The sequence below is a fragment of the Paramormyrops kingsleyae genome, chromosome 2, assembly GCF_048594095.1.
Source record: "Paramormyrops kingsleyae isolate MSU_618 chromosome 2, PKINGS_0.4, whole genome shotgun sequence".
NCBI classification, from domain to species: domain Eukaryota; kingdom Metazoa; phylum Chordata; class Actinopteri; order Osteoglossiformes; family Mormyridae; genus Paramormyrops; species Paramormyrops kingsleyae.
The window spans coordinates 36,026,899-36,039,735 of NC_132798.1; the positions used below are offsets into that span (position 1 = coordinate 36,026,899).

The following is a 12,837-nucleotide window of genomic DNA, read 5'->3' on the forward strand; positions in this document are numbered from 1 at the left end:
GCCGAGTGAAGTGGTTCGTCTGTTGCTTCAGTGACATGTCAGTTTGGGTAAAAGTATCAGCTAAATGACATTATTATAAGGTGGCTGATGTTGATCAAGTTTCTGTGTAAGAACTTAGTGGCTTGTTCAAGCTTTACTGAAAGACTTCAAAGCATCACAGACTGCTTAGTGCCATTTATGACACACTGCTGTGGTACTGGGGGGTTGGGGGCGGTTTAGCCTTTCATAAATTAGAGACCCCCAAATGAAAATGGAGTGTGTCTGTGTATGTTTTTTTTTCCCCTCTGTCAGTATCACCTCCCTCTTTAAACACCATTGTGTTAAGCAGTATATATGCAAACGTTGCTTGAAGAAAGTAGGAGAAGTTGTATTGATCCACTCTAATTTGGTGATCAGTGATCATTGTCGACACACACTTTTGTTGTAACTGTGGGTGAGTTTAAGGCTCCAAAGTGTCTTCAAGCATTCTAGGATCAGTTTGCTAACAACATAATACTCTGTCATCATGGAGTTGCATGGAGTTTACCTGCAGAAGGCTTTTCCAGTCTGACAGGTTCTTGTTTGTTTCCTTCTACATGCATGTGGCTAAGCTTTTGATCCGAAACCCACTCTTAATGACTTTTTCAGTAGCTAAATGGCAAGGGATGCACATGGGTAAATTACTTTATAGGCCATTATCTATTGTGGGGGTCTCCACTTTTAAGCAGGACGCTGGATTGCTATAAATAAAGTAATAAATAATGCTGTGTATAGGGCTGCACGAAATCGCCTTACAATTATACAGCACGTGCACAGTAATCACCTGGGCTTTAGATACCGGGCAAAACATGTGTCCAGGTGCTGGCATTTCAGTACTATACGGACGGTTACTTACGCCCACAATTTGGTAAGCAGGTTAGTAGTGCACCTAAAATATGATGGGAGTATTATGATGCCCAAAAGTTAGTAATCTGTATAAATTCAGCATATCTTTATGGTTAATAAATGTATCTAACATTTATTACAAGTGTAATAAATGTACACCCCGACGCCTTTTAAACTTGTTTACCCACAATATGTCCTCCTTTTAAAATATGTTATGGCTGCTGGACTGTCCCTTTTTTCACCGCCACTTCAGTGCTTATTATTTCCCTGACTTACCAAAACGGTAGCATACGGCGTACTCCGCTATCCAAATTTAATAAACCAAGGATTTGCCAAATTTTTAGGGATTGCTAACTTTTGGTGTCATACATCTCTTTAATATTTTGGCCGTACTACTAATCTTCTTACCAAATTGTGGATGTAAGCAACTGTGCGTATAGTACCGAAAAACCAGCCTTTTATCGAAAGCCCTGGAGATTAATGTGCATGCGCTATATACTAGCGAGTTCTTCAGGATATGATATCGAACAGCCTTAGCTGCATGTACTGTTTTGACCCCATATTCTCAGCTTGTTTTTTTGATTTTGCTTACAAGGTCAGACTGGGAGGTAATGTCTCCCACTTTCCCTGCTGTGTACACACGCACACACTCTCTCCTTGTTTGCTCTGCCTTTGCACGTCCTGAGCCATTCCAGCAACACAGACCAGTGAGAACTACAACAGAGGAAGACAGTCATTAAGCTGTTCATGTCTGTGTACCTCTCCAGTCGTAGACATAGATAAATATGTCAGATAAATGTCAAGTGAAAAAAATGTAGTGCTTTAGTATTGCTGGGTGTCTGTAGCAATGAATAGGGAAATTTACAGTATTTCGCATAGGCTAGTTATACAGGATATTACAGTTATCTGGTTATTCTTGCAGTGTGGCAACTTGCCTCATGATCCAGGCGTAGAAAAGGGTTCTCCCTGGTTGAGATGAGGAAGTGCTTGTGGTTAGATTGATGTTTAGGCTTCATGCTAAGATTGCTAAGATAAGTCAGAGGACATACTTCTGGAGGGAGAAGGAACATGTGGCAATATTTAAGTAACTTCTGTCCAAAAGCTCTTTCTGTTTATGGTGAAGATTTTATCTTCCGAATTTGCCTCATCTGAAATGTGGAGGGGGTTCTTCTTTGCACCATGTTGAGCGTCTTTGTCTTTGGTCTTGGCGCAGTTGGGCCAAGTGCTGCCAAGCAACATGGGTGCCATGGCACCACTGGGGTCTCCATGGAGACATCTACAGGAAAAGGAAGCATTGGGGCCAGGAGGGGGGCGCTAGGGTATTATTACAGGGATGTCGTCATCCCGATGGGAAATGCCGATGCGAAGCACACGAATGAAGTCTTGCAGTTTGAGTAAATGGAGCGTGAATCGTGATGATGTGGCAAAAGTGATGGATGATGCAGCACTTCCTATGTGGGCTGTCCCTAAAACATGCCGCAGATACCCCAAAATGTCTGCCTCTGTCTCCTGACCCTTGGACGCAGGGGGGACTGACTCAGACTGATGTCCACTTTGAGCCCCTATACTGCCTCCCAAAGGTCCCAAAGACTGCAGTGTATTTCAGAAGCACTCCATTGTGACACAAGCAAAAGGCATGACTGTGGACAGATTTTATTTCCATTGTCTAATTAGTTGCACCCTTAAGTGATAAATTCAGGGAAGTTATTTTCCTTATTTGCCCTGTTTTCTGTATGGGTTTTAGCTGTTGCAGCTAGGAGTCTTGCTCAGTGCTCTGTCATAGGTGCATCATTAACCAATCAAGTGCCTCATTATCAGGTGAGTTTTTTTTTCCCCCAATTTTTTATTTGAGTTTTGAGTCTGTAGGAGACACTCCATGTGTAATTACATAAGAAGCTCAGTTGAGTTTAATCCCCCTAAATCCTGCAGCATCCCTTACTGGAAGGGATTGGACATGGATTTTATTTGCTATGCTGTTTAATAAACAATATGTCTTGCAAAGTGAAAGGAGCATGCAGTTGGCATGCGTTCCAGCTGAAGGTTGATTGTGTGTTTTAGATTTTAAAATTGAGGTTTCTTTCTGAAGCCTGAACTGGTGATTCATTCCAGTGCAGACTGCAGTGTTCTGCCTCATCCAGATGATGGATCAGCACCAGGCGACTCTCCATGTCCATCGAGATTGATTGACCCATGGCAACTGATGAGGGTCCTCAAACGCCTGCAGTGTGCGAGTACAGTAACTCTCTGAAAGCAAGGCATTCGGTGTTAAGGGTGAATGAAAGGTACAGTGCATTCATAAGGGCTTTGGCTACAAGAAAGAATGGCAAATTGTTACCTGTACATCCCCAGTCTTCCCTTTTTTAATGTACAGAGTGGATGAATGGAACTTGATATTACAGCTTGAGCGCTGCTGGATTTATAGGCAACTGCATTACAGACTAAGAACTGTCTTATATTTTTTTCATATCTCCTCACTCAATGTTGTTGTTTCAGGTAGTATCAGGGGTAAACAGTTCTGTCAGTAGTGCACATTAATTGGTGCTAGTTCCTGCAGGGGAAATAAGAACCACTCCCATTTAGCCTTTTTCCCTGTGAAGAGCTCAGGCTCTCATGTATTTAAGACAGTATTTGGGCTGAATAAGCAGTGTTGTGTTTAGGGAAAGAGTGTATCTTTGCTCTTCATTTTTCTTGAACCGTGATTCGCTCGTACACTTTGCCTAGGAGGCAGATTTGTCTAGTGCCAAGTCCCTCAGCTCATTCACAACTTACCGTCAGCATCTCCTCAGTCTCTTTGTTGCACTAGATGTTGCCATGGTGATAAGGCCCTCCTTTTCAGTTTGGTAATTTTGTTAATCTCATCTCTTCATCTTTCTGATGTTGAAGTGATGGGTCCTCATCACAGCCTCCTAGTCCTGCTCAGTCTGTAGACTGTAAGTTTGGCCAAAAAATGGTACAATCACTGGTGCACTCATACATATCGGTTTTGGCTGATGTTGGTTAAAATTGTCCAGTGTCAATTTTAGACGACATTGGCAGCCGATGTTTAGACTTTAGTCAATATTCAAAGTTAGCCGCACCAGAGCTAAAGATATAATTACTAAAATCATAGAGATGCGATGGACAATCAGCTATTTTCCGTAGCGGAGGATGAGGGATTCTGTCTGCTCATTCACCATTCAGAACCTCGCTACAGTCTCCCAAGTCAGCACTGCTTTGCTGACGTCTCAATGCCTGCATTGTATGTTGTGGTTGCTACATACAAGCATATGTAACGTCACCAATATCAGCTCAGAGGTTAGCCTGATTTCAGTATAGCTTATCAGTATTGGTAATACTAGACAAAAATATATTGGTTATTGGTACTGACTGAAATTTATAGATGAGTGCACCTATCATCCAGTGAAGGGACCTAAGCTTTACGGCAACCCTCCCTTCTGCCGGGACTGTGTCACGCTGCAGGGGGTGCGTAAGGGTGTGGATCAGCCCTTAAGGTATTTGGCACCTCTTTCCCCATATTTTGAACACATGCTGTTAGTTGGAGAAGTCACTGGCAATTTCATAGTCTGTCCCACAGGTACTTGTTACAAATCGACTTTTTGTAAAACCTGTGAAATTTGGTCTTGTACTGCCACGCCCAGAAGAGGCCTCCAGGGTTTATGGGTTTTATTTCTTAGACAGCGAGGCTTAATTTTTCACACTGAGTTGTTATCTTGCCTTGCTAATGGTGCTTTTGAGACGCCATCACACACGTCCCCAGGTAGGACCTTATTCCCTTATGTTTGCTTAGCTGCAATTTTTTTTTCTTAAAATACTTTTGTCTTTTGCCTGTGTATTTCATATTTTGTACATATATAGGGTCAGATGTGTCGAGCTGATCAAGCTAATATATGGTACACATTATGCAATTGTTAGCAATAGCTTGTCCTGTTCCATTGGTTTAGCGTTAGCATTGCTAGTTTTGGTTAGCATCAACTGTTTTATCAGAGTTGGTCTAAGCAAGTCAACTTAAAAGTGAGAGAGCTCCTGGGTCCTGCTTGACCTTGAAGGTCTGTTGGGCTAAGCTGATAAGGAACAGGCATAAACAGGCACGCGGGGTGCCTAACCACCTAACCACCTCCGTGGCCATCAGGTTAGCATGTCCAGGCACAAGGACACGGCGCAGAAGACCAGGGATGAGAAGGTGGGTGTCTGTGCCAGTTGGGGTTGAGGGGGTGCAGTATCTCTGACCGTGGGGGTGAAGCTGTGGCTGGTCTGTGCCGTGTGCTCCGGTGGATTGGCCTGAGAAAGTGTGTCGTTCTGTCTGACCCACTTACTCTCCACTAACATTAGTCACAAGATAAATCAGCGTGTTACATGTGTGGCTGTCATGTATCCTTAACGTTGGCTTTTCCCTGGTGTGGAGGGGTGGCGTGTGTGTGCGCGTGTGGTGGGCTCTGAGATTTCTGTCTGACAGAGCTGTGAGGAGAAGTAAGTCCGTGCACCTTGCCGTAAGACACTTTTGTGGCTGTGGCCGGCCCATGAGGACCCGGTGGCTTTCGTGGGGGTCCCGGGGGGGGGGGGTCCCGTTAGCAGGCGCCATCTCTATGCCGGCCCCTCCGCTGCATGGCCAGCCTGAATGCATTATTGATGTCTCCCTGCAGTGAGCCCATTCGCAGGCCATCTGCTGGGCTGTGGTGCCAGACCAGGCGTGCTGGATGGGGGGCATCCATCCAGCCCAACCCCTATCTCCCCACAAACCCTCCATTGTCCCTTTTTTGCCGCTTGCTATTCTCACCCAAGTGGTGGGCAGGTTCAGTCGGGCGGGGAGGGGGGGTGCTCGGTTACCGAGACCACCTCTGTGAGGGTCACTGGAGCTCACCAGAGAGCCACAGTGCCGCTCTTGTGCTGACTGGAGGGGGTTGGGGGGGTGTAAATGCTGTTCACCTAAATGAGGCTTTTATGTGATTAGGGCTCGCCGAACGCTTTCACTCAGGCCAGTCGGTCTCTCAGATCTCTCAGCAGCCAAAGGGGCGTGTGGGTGTGTGTGCGTGTGTGTGTTTGTTTGTGCAGCACACAAGGTAAAAACGTAATTTTGTAGCTGTGTGTATGAAAGAAGCATTCTGTGCAGCTGTCTGATGAAACCAGTTTGTGTATTTTTGCATGACAGACCACAAGGGAAGAAAGCCTTTCTCACATAGTGCACCATGGCTCTGCTGTAAGGCCCTATAAATGGGCTCTCTGATATGTGGAGCCAATGGTAACTTGGCATTTTTAGCACTTGTCTATTTATTTGACCCAGCGACTCTGGCTGAGGCCTAGGGGCCCGTCACCGGGGGTAACCCCGCCTCCCCACGTGATGATGGTGAAGGTGGGGTGGGCGTGGCCTCCATGCCAACGCACCTGTTCAGGTCTCACCGGCGCTAAGGTCGCGAGCAGCGTGTTTGCTCAGGGAGGGGTCCATGAACCTGGCCGCATCGTCTCTGGTGTCACGGCTGTGATTCTCAATCTGACATCACTATAATGTACTTTAGCGAGGCCTGGAAATCCGGGCATCCCATGCGGCTCCGGTGTGCACCGCTGCCTGCGACATCACCCCTGTGCCCGGTCGGGCCCGGTCCACCCCCCCGCTGTCCGCACGTGCAGCACACTGCCCAGCCTCCCGTGGGCTGTCCTCGGCAGCTTTTCCGGAAAGCATCTTGCTCTCCTGCTGTCTTGTGATGAGCAGCAGGCCCAGGCAGGGGGGGGGGGGAAGGGGCGGCACTTGCGTTGGTGTGATTTTTTAAAATTTTATTTTATTTTTTTCTCGCTGCCTCAGCCTGGCAGACCCAGGCGAGAGCTGCTGGCTTCCCAAGACAGATTAGAGATGCTCACGGCCGCCGTGGTAAAGTGACGCAGCGGTAGCCATTACGGCCGCAGCGGATTGTGCGGAGCGGGTTCACCGGGCCCCCCGACTGCAGAGTGAGTTCCCCTACAGGTATGGCGTCCTGCTGGGGCAGCTCCTCTGTCCTGGTGTCACGCTGTACCCAGTGTCACAATTATCTGGACTTCGGCAGGAGTCACTCCTATCTGGTTTGATCTGATCTAATTCTTAGAATTCTGTTTGGATTTTGGTTGATGAAGGTTGGATGCCATTTTCTTTCTACCTACCGACTTTGCTCGTTTTCGCTTTTCTTTCTCCTGCCTGATTGCCAGCGGGGGACGACCTTGTTCTCACAATGGTGTTTGTGCAGCATGAGAATGTGCCTATTCGCAGTGGAAGGCCGCACCCTCGGACCCCATCCCGCAACCCCTGCGCCTGTATCTCCGACCTGCTAATCCCACTGTAGCTACAATAGATGTCAAATCTTTGTGTAAAATCCCCCCCCCCACCGCAACCGAAATTCCTGAGAGGCACCAGAGCAAAGGGTGCTAGAAAGGACCAGGCTCTGCTGTCAGGTCATGTACTGCCACTGACGTCTTTACAAGCCGTGACAGTTTTGCTCGTTACTTTCATAAGTCCAGGACGCCGAGGCTGAGCTCCGCTTTAGCCTGACCATCGCTGGGGATGATTCCACCGCTTGCCATTACTAGCGTGAAACTTAACTCTCCTGTTGTCTTTACATCTCCCACTTCAAAAAATTCACCCATAGCACTAGTTCAGATTGACAGGATAAGCAGTGCAATTTATGACGGTCTTGTCAAGCGAACTCCACTGTTGTGATGAGGGCTGGTGCAGGGGGCTGATTGTATGTCTTGCAGGGTGGTTCGTATTATTCAAACCAAGTTCTGCTTTTGTGGCAGAGCCAGACAAATGGCACATTAGGGTGTTTGTGTGCGTCATCGCTGGCAGAGCCGCATTGGGTCACGTGTGTTGCAAACAGCTGCAGGTCTTCCTGCAGCTGTTTGCGTCTGCCGGTGCCCCAGAGCACCGTGACGGCCTCAGTGCTGAGTAAATGTTGACTTTCTACACCCTGTCGGCAGCGCTGCTTCAGATGAGAATGACAGAACGCCAAACAAGGGCCACCGTGTCACGTGTCACTTGCCGATTTCTCCCAGCATGCTCTTGCAAGGTTGGATGAACATGGTCCGGTCAGCCGGTGTCTTTCTGCAAGACGTCCAGAGGCACCAACACCAGGGAGAGAGGAATTCGCCCAGAAATCTGAGATTAATGGCCGTCAGCTGCTCGCTTTCTACAAACAGATGCATACAAAGCTAATGCTTCAGATGGGAAACGATATAAAGTGCAGCTGTCAGCAGTAGACTGAAGGGCCCTGATCCTAAATGCCGCCCTGGAGTAGCAGTTGTACGTATCTAGATCTGGCTGTAGACCAGGGGTGGGGAAGCTGATCCATGGAGGGCTACTGTGGCTTTTTGGGCTGGTCTTTCAATCAGTCAGTAATAAAGCAGTGGTTCTCAACTTCAGTCTTGGGAATCCCAAACCCCCCCACCCTGGCCCTCCATGGATCAGATTACTCGCCCCAGCTGCAGACCTTAAGTTCATCATGAGCATTGTAGTGCGTTACTTGTAGCATATTTTATCAAAAGTACCAGTTTGCAGTGTGAATCTGCTGGGATTTGCACCTTTCCTAGTGTAAGTTTCCTCGTAGTAGGTGGTGTGATGTTTAAGGTCACGGACCTGTAACCGGAGCTTGCACCTCAGGTGTGCCCTTGAGAAAATCGTGTGTGTATGTGTTTTCCTCTGAGAAATGTTATTAAATATGATACATCCATTGGTTTTGCATACCCATGTTTAGTACAAATTTATATGGTGATAAAAAAGGAAACGAATTAGATTTCAGTATTATGATTTTGTATTGATATTATTTTAAATTCCATTGCTACTTGTGTTATACGGGGTGATGTTGAGCCTGCAGCCTGTCCCAGGAAGGGCAGGGGACACCTTGGGTTATTATTAGGACCCCAGAAGTCGATGTTGAATCCTGGGAGCCTAATAGACATCAGGGTTTTCAATGACATGTAGGCCAGTTTGTGGTTCAGCAGGTTAGGGATATGTACTCGTGGGGGGTCGTGGGTTCAAATCCCAAGGCTGACAGAGCAATCACATCATTCTTGAGCAAGGCCATTAACCCCAGCAGGGGAGACATTGTGTTCAGAGCCCAATCTTTCCTCACTTGTCCATAACTATGAACAAAAGTGTCTGCTGTTCATTATTATGGTGATTGAGTGTATCCACCTTGTTTCTGGTCATTGTCCTCCTCTCTTGCATTGAAATTTACAAGCGTCATGACTTTCTCATGTCTTTTCAGTATGTTTTCAATAAAATGGCTCTACTCTGGTCATTTGTCTTTGGAGTGAAAGATCAGGCTTAATTTGTTCAAGAATCCACCTGTTTGTTTAGCTTATGTCTTCACTGACGTCCAAAGACGTAATTCCTCCAGTCCTGCTTCTTCACTGTCCAGCTTTCACATCCAAAAAGACACACAGAAAATTCAAAACCATTCTGATCTTCACTCTTAGCAGTATGTCAGTTCTTTGTCTTTTTGTGTTTAAAAAGTCCCGTATTCCGGGTATGTTTTCTTTCTTTTAGGACATACTAGCCTTTAGTAATTTTGACAAATCACAGCATGTCATGTCAGGTGGCTTTGTGTGCTGTGAGTTGTCAGATGGCACTTAACTGCGTCATTTGAGCTTTCTCTGCTCGCGTGTCGAGATTAAAGCTGAGGCTTGTCGACACACAATGGGCCAGGAAATAAATTCAGAAATTATGGACTTCATAAACACAACATGCACCTTGTAAATCAGGAAGTCGCAATAACCTGGGAGACTGAGGCTGCTGCTCACGCACTTCCGGATTGTCTATGCAGTGCAGAGTTTACAGGGTTTACGGTTTGCAGTGTTAGGGAGCAGCCAGTCTCGCTTAGAATAATTGGTTTTTAACCCTGCGCTGCCCACTACTGCCCAGTGATTAAACAACTATGAAAATGCTGATCTTTGCAGTCCCAGAATGCACTGCTGTTCTTTGTCCATCACTTCATGTTTTGCTGATGTATGGAAATTCAACCCGGCCAGCCTGTGCAAATTGCAAACTTGCCCCTCCCCCTCCCCCCCACCACACTAGTAACATTCCTGAGTGCACCAATCCAACCCCAGTGGCTAAGGTCACCTGACCTCTGCAACGGCCTTCTGGGTAGTGCCTTCTGCTCTGGACTTTTCCTTGAAGTTATGGGAGTATAACTTGAATGCAGTCTCTGGAAATCTAGAAAATCAGCCTAATTAAGTAATTTTTTATTTTTTTTGACAAATTCGGTATTAATCCCATTCTGAATATAGATGAGACTTATGAAAGTGGGAGTATTAAGTTGAGTACGTTTTTTTTTTTTTTTTTTTGTTTTGTTGTTGGTCAATCCCCTGCTAGGGAATCCCAGGGCTCTGTATAATGTGTGAGGTGTAACATACGGTGCCAAAATTCAGATAAGTAACCCCAGAGTCTTCACTGACTCCAACCCCCCCCCCCCCCCCCCATATCTCTCTCCTCCAGCTCAGCAGCATAAGCAAGGCCATCAACTCCAGTGAGACGCCGGTGAAGGAGAAGCATGCCCGCAGTATCCTGTTCACCGTGACGAGGCGCCCCGGGTTGGGACACAAGCTGCATGCTCGTTAACCACGCTGATTAAATCCATTTCCACTTGGTTGTTGATGCTGCTGCCTGCTTGAGCTTTTCGCTCTGTCTGGTCAAAATGTAGCCTACAGAAATGGGTAAAACCACAGCAGAAGGACCAGTAACTAGAACTTACTGCTTTATTGTCACTAACTTCACCCACAAGGCCCAGCCTCCACCGCAGATGCTTTAGTATTTGCTGCTCGTTCCAATCAGACCAGACAGACTCACACAGAACCAGGCTACTTTATTTTTATCCATTTTTAATTTTCCCTGTTTGTCTTCCAATTCGGTCATGAGCCGTCACACCTCACCTCCCCTGAAGTGCACTGGGGGGCGTGTCTACATCTTCCCCCCATGCCAGCACAGTGTCAGCTATCAAAGGTCACCTAGAATCACCTAGAGCTGATTTAAGGAGATGACCTTGCTGAGATACAGGGCCGCAGGCAGAGTATGGGGAAGCCAGTTGAGATTGCTATTAATTGAAAAGACCAGCATTGCACTATGGTCTAAACTGGGACTTTGCATAAGCGCTTTGTTGACAACCTATTATTTTGTCTGCATATAGGGTATGTATGCATCACACATTAAAACATACGGTAAGCAGGATGAGGGTATTTCAACCCCCCAAGTACAAACATCAAACTTTGCCTAAGAAAACACTCCTCTTAAATGGAACTGCAGACTTAACTCCTGGTTTATTGTATCAGAAATTCCGTTATTGTGTGATGTCTCTAAAGACAAAATAAAGCAGTGATTATACTGAATTAAATGGCATGGCTATGAATGAGATATACTTGGCAGCCGCCTTAAGCCAGAAGACTTTGACCAATGGAGGTTATAGAGTTACCTATACTGTGGACATGTCCTACCAAGGGCTTGGGCTGCCGTTTTCCCATAAGGCCATGCCCCAGTAGATGGTGGGATCCCAGCCTGTTACCACTGACTTTTGTCCCTCTCTAAAGGCTTGGGTTGGGGGTTCAGTCATCAGTTGGGGCCACCAATTCTGTCCGGCAGCTCCATGCTCCTTGACCACTGCCCCCCCCTTAGGGATCGTCCTGGGGACGCACAGGGAGAAGGGGGCCTTCACCTTCTGGTCCTACGCCCTGGGCCTCCCGCTGGCTAGCAGCTCCATCCTCAGCTGGAAGTTCTGCCACGTTCTACACAAGGTTCTACGAGATGGGCACCACAACGTGAGTCCTCCTCCCTCCCCCCACTTCTAATTACCCAGTGGAAACCCTCATGTGGATGGCACAAGGACTTTATATTATGGCCGAAATTTCATTTAACATTGGACAAAACTTAATGACACAAATGTCACTGCTTGTTCCAGTCAAACCAGACAGACTCCCAGTCGTCTCACATTGACTTGTACTCCCACAGGCCTTTAAAAAACAAACGAGTTTCATTGTAACTTGTTACATTGACAATAAAGGCTTTCTGTTCTATTTTATTCTTCTCACATGAAAGATTTCATGCCATAAAATGAGCTGCAATCCACCTAGTAGCTTCTTGTGTAACATCAAACTACAATCCCTCCCTGCAGCGTTTCATTAGCGTTTTCTCAACCCATAGTGATCATACTTATGACAGTGGATGTTCCACTGCGAACTTGCATGGCCTTGTTTCGCACCAACCGCTATGTCACAAGGGAACATCTGCTTAGTGTAAAAGTGCAAGAAGCAACGTTTCACATACTTGTACTTTTATTGCTATTGTTTTATAGAGCCTGCAGGACTGTATGAGGCATCACAGCAACATCAAGGAGATGGGAACCCTCTGGGTGAGTGTTGGGTGTGGGAATGCTGCTGAGGTCTGCCATTGGGTGTGGGGATGCTGCTGTGGTCTGCCATTGGGTGTGGGGATGCTGCTGTGGTCTGCCATTGGGTGTGGGGATGCTGCTGAGGTCTGCCATTGGGTGTGGGGATGCTGCTGAGGTCTGCCACTGTGGGAGTACATGGATGATTACCTCACCAAAATCAAAAGTCGCACTAAAATCTTTGACTTATAAATTGGGGAAACAGAAATATTTAGTTTGTCGGTTTTTCTGTGCTCATAAATTATATTAATTTCACCCATTAAATTGAGTCTTTATAGGGATGCAGCTTTAAATATTATGTAATTTCCAAAAGTTCTACTTAACATTAGTCTTACAAAATGCAAGCTGTCCCTGCCCAGTGTCCTGTTTTAATGGAGTAGCACAGAAGGACAATGGCAATTGTATAGTCAGTCCTACATCCTGCACGTCACTCCTCACCTTTTGTTCTGTCTTTTCACATTTTCCTTCAAAACTCTTGATTGTTGTGTGTGCCGAATGCTTTTGTTTTGTCCTGTATAAAGTTTGAGGCAAGGAATCTTGGGAGATGGTGTTCTGGTGGTCGTGTGCAGCTGGACAT

General features: G+C 46.5%; 1 protein-coding gene across 1 annotated transcript in view; it reads left to right on the plus strand.

Moving 5' to 3' along the window:
• LOC111860053 (huntingtin-interacting protein 1-related protein) overlaps positions 1-12,837 on the plus strand; it is a 40,002-nt gene that overhangs the window by 2,525 nt on the left and 24,640 nt on the right. The window contains exons 2-4 of the mRNA XM_072709049.1: positions 10,322-10,385; positions 11,492-11,634; positions 12,168-12,224. Coding sequence (XP_072565150.1) covers positions 10,322-10,385; positions 11,492-11,634; positions 12,168-12,224 — 264 coding nt within the window. The remainder of the gene's footprint in view (positions 1-10,321; positions 10,386-11,491; positions 11,635-12,167; positions 12,225-12,837) is intronic.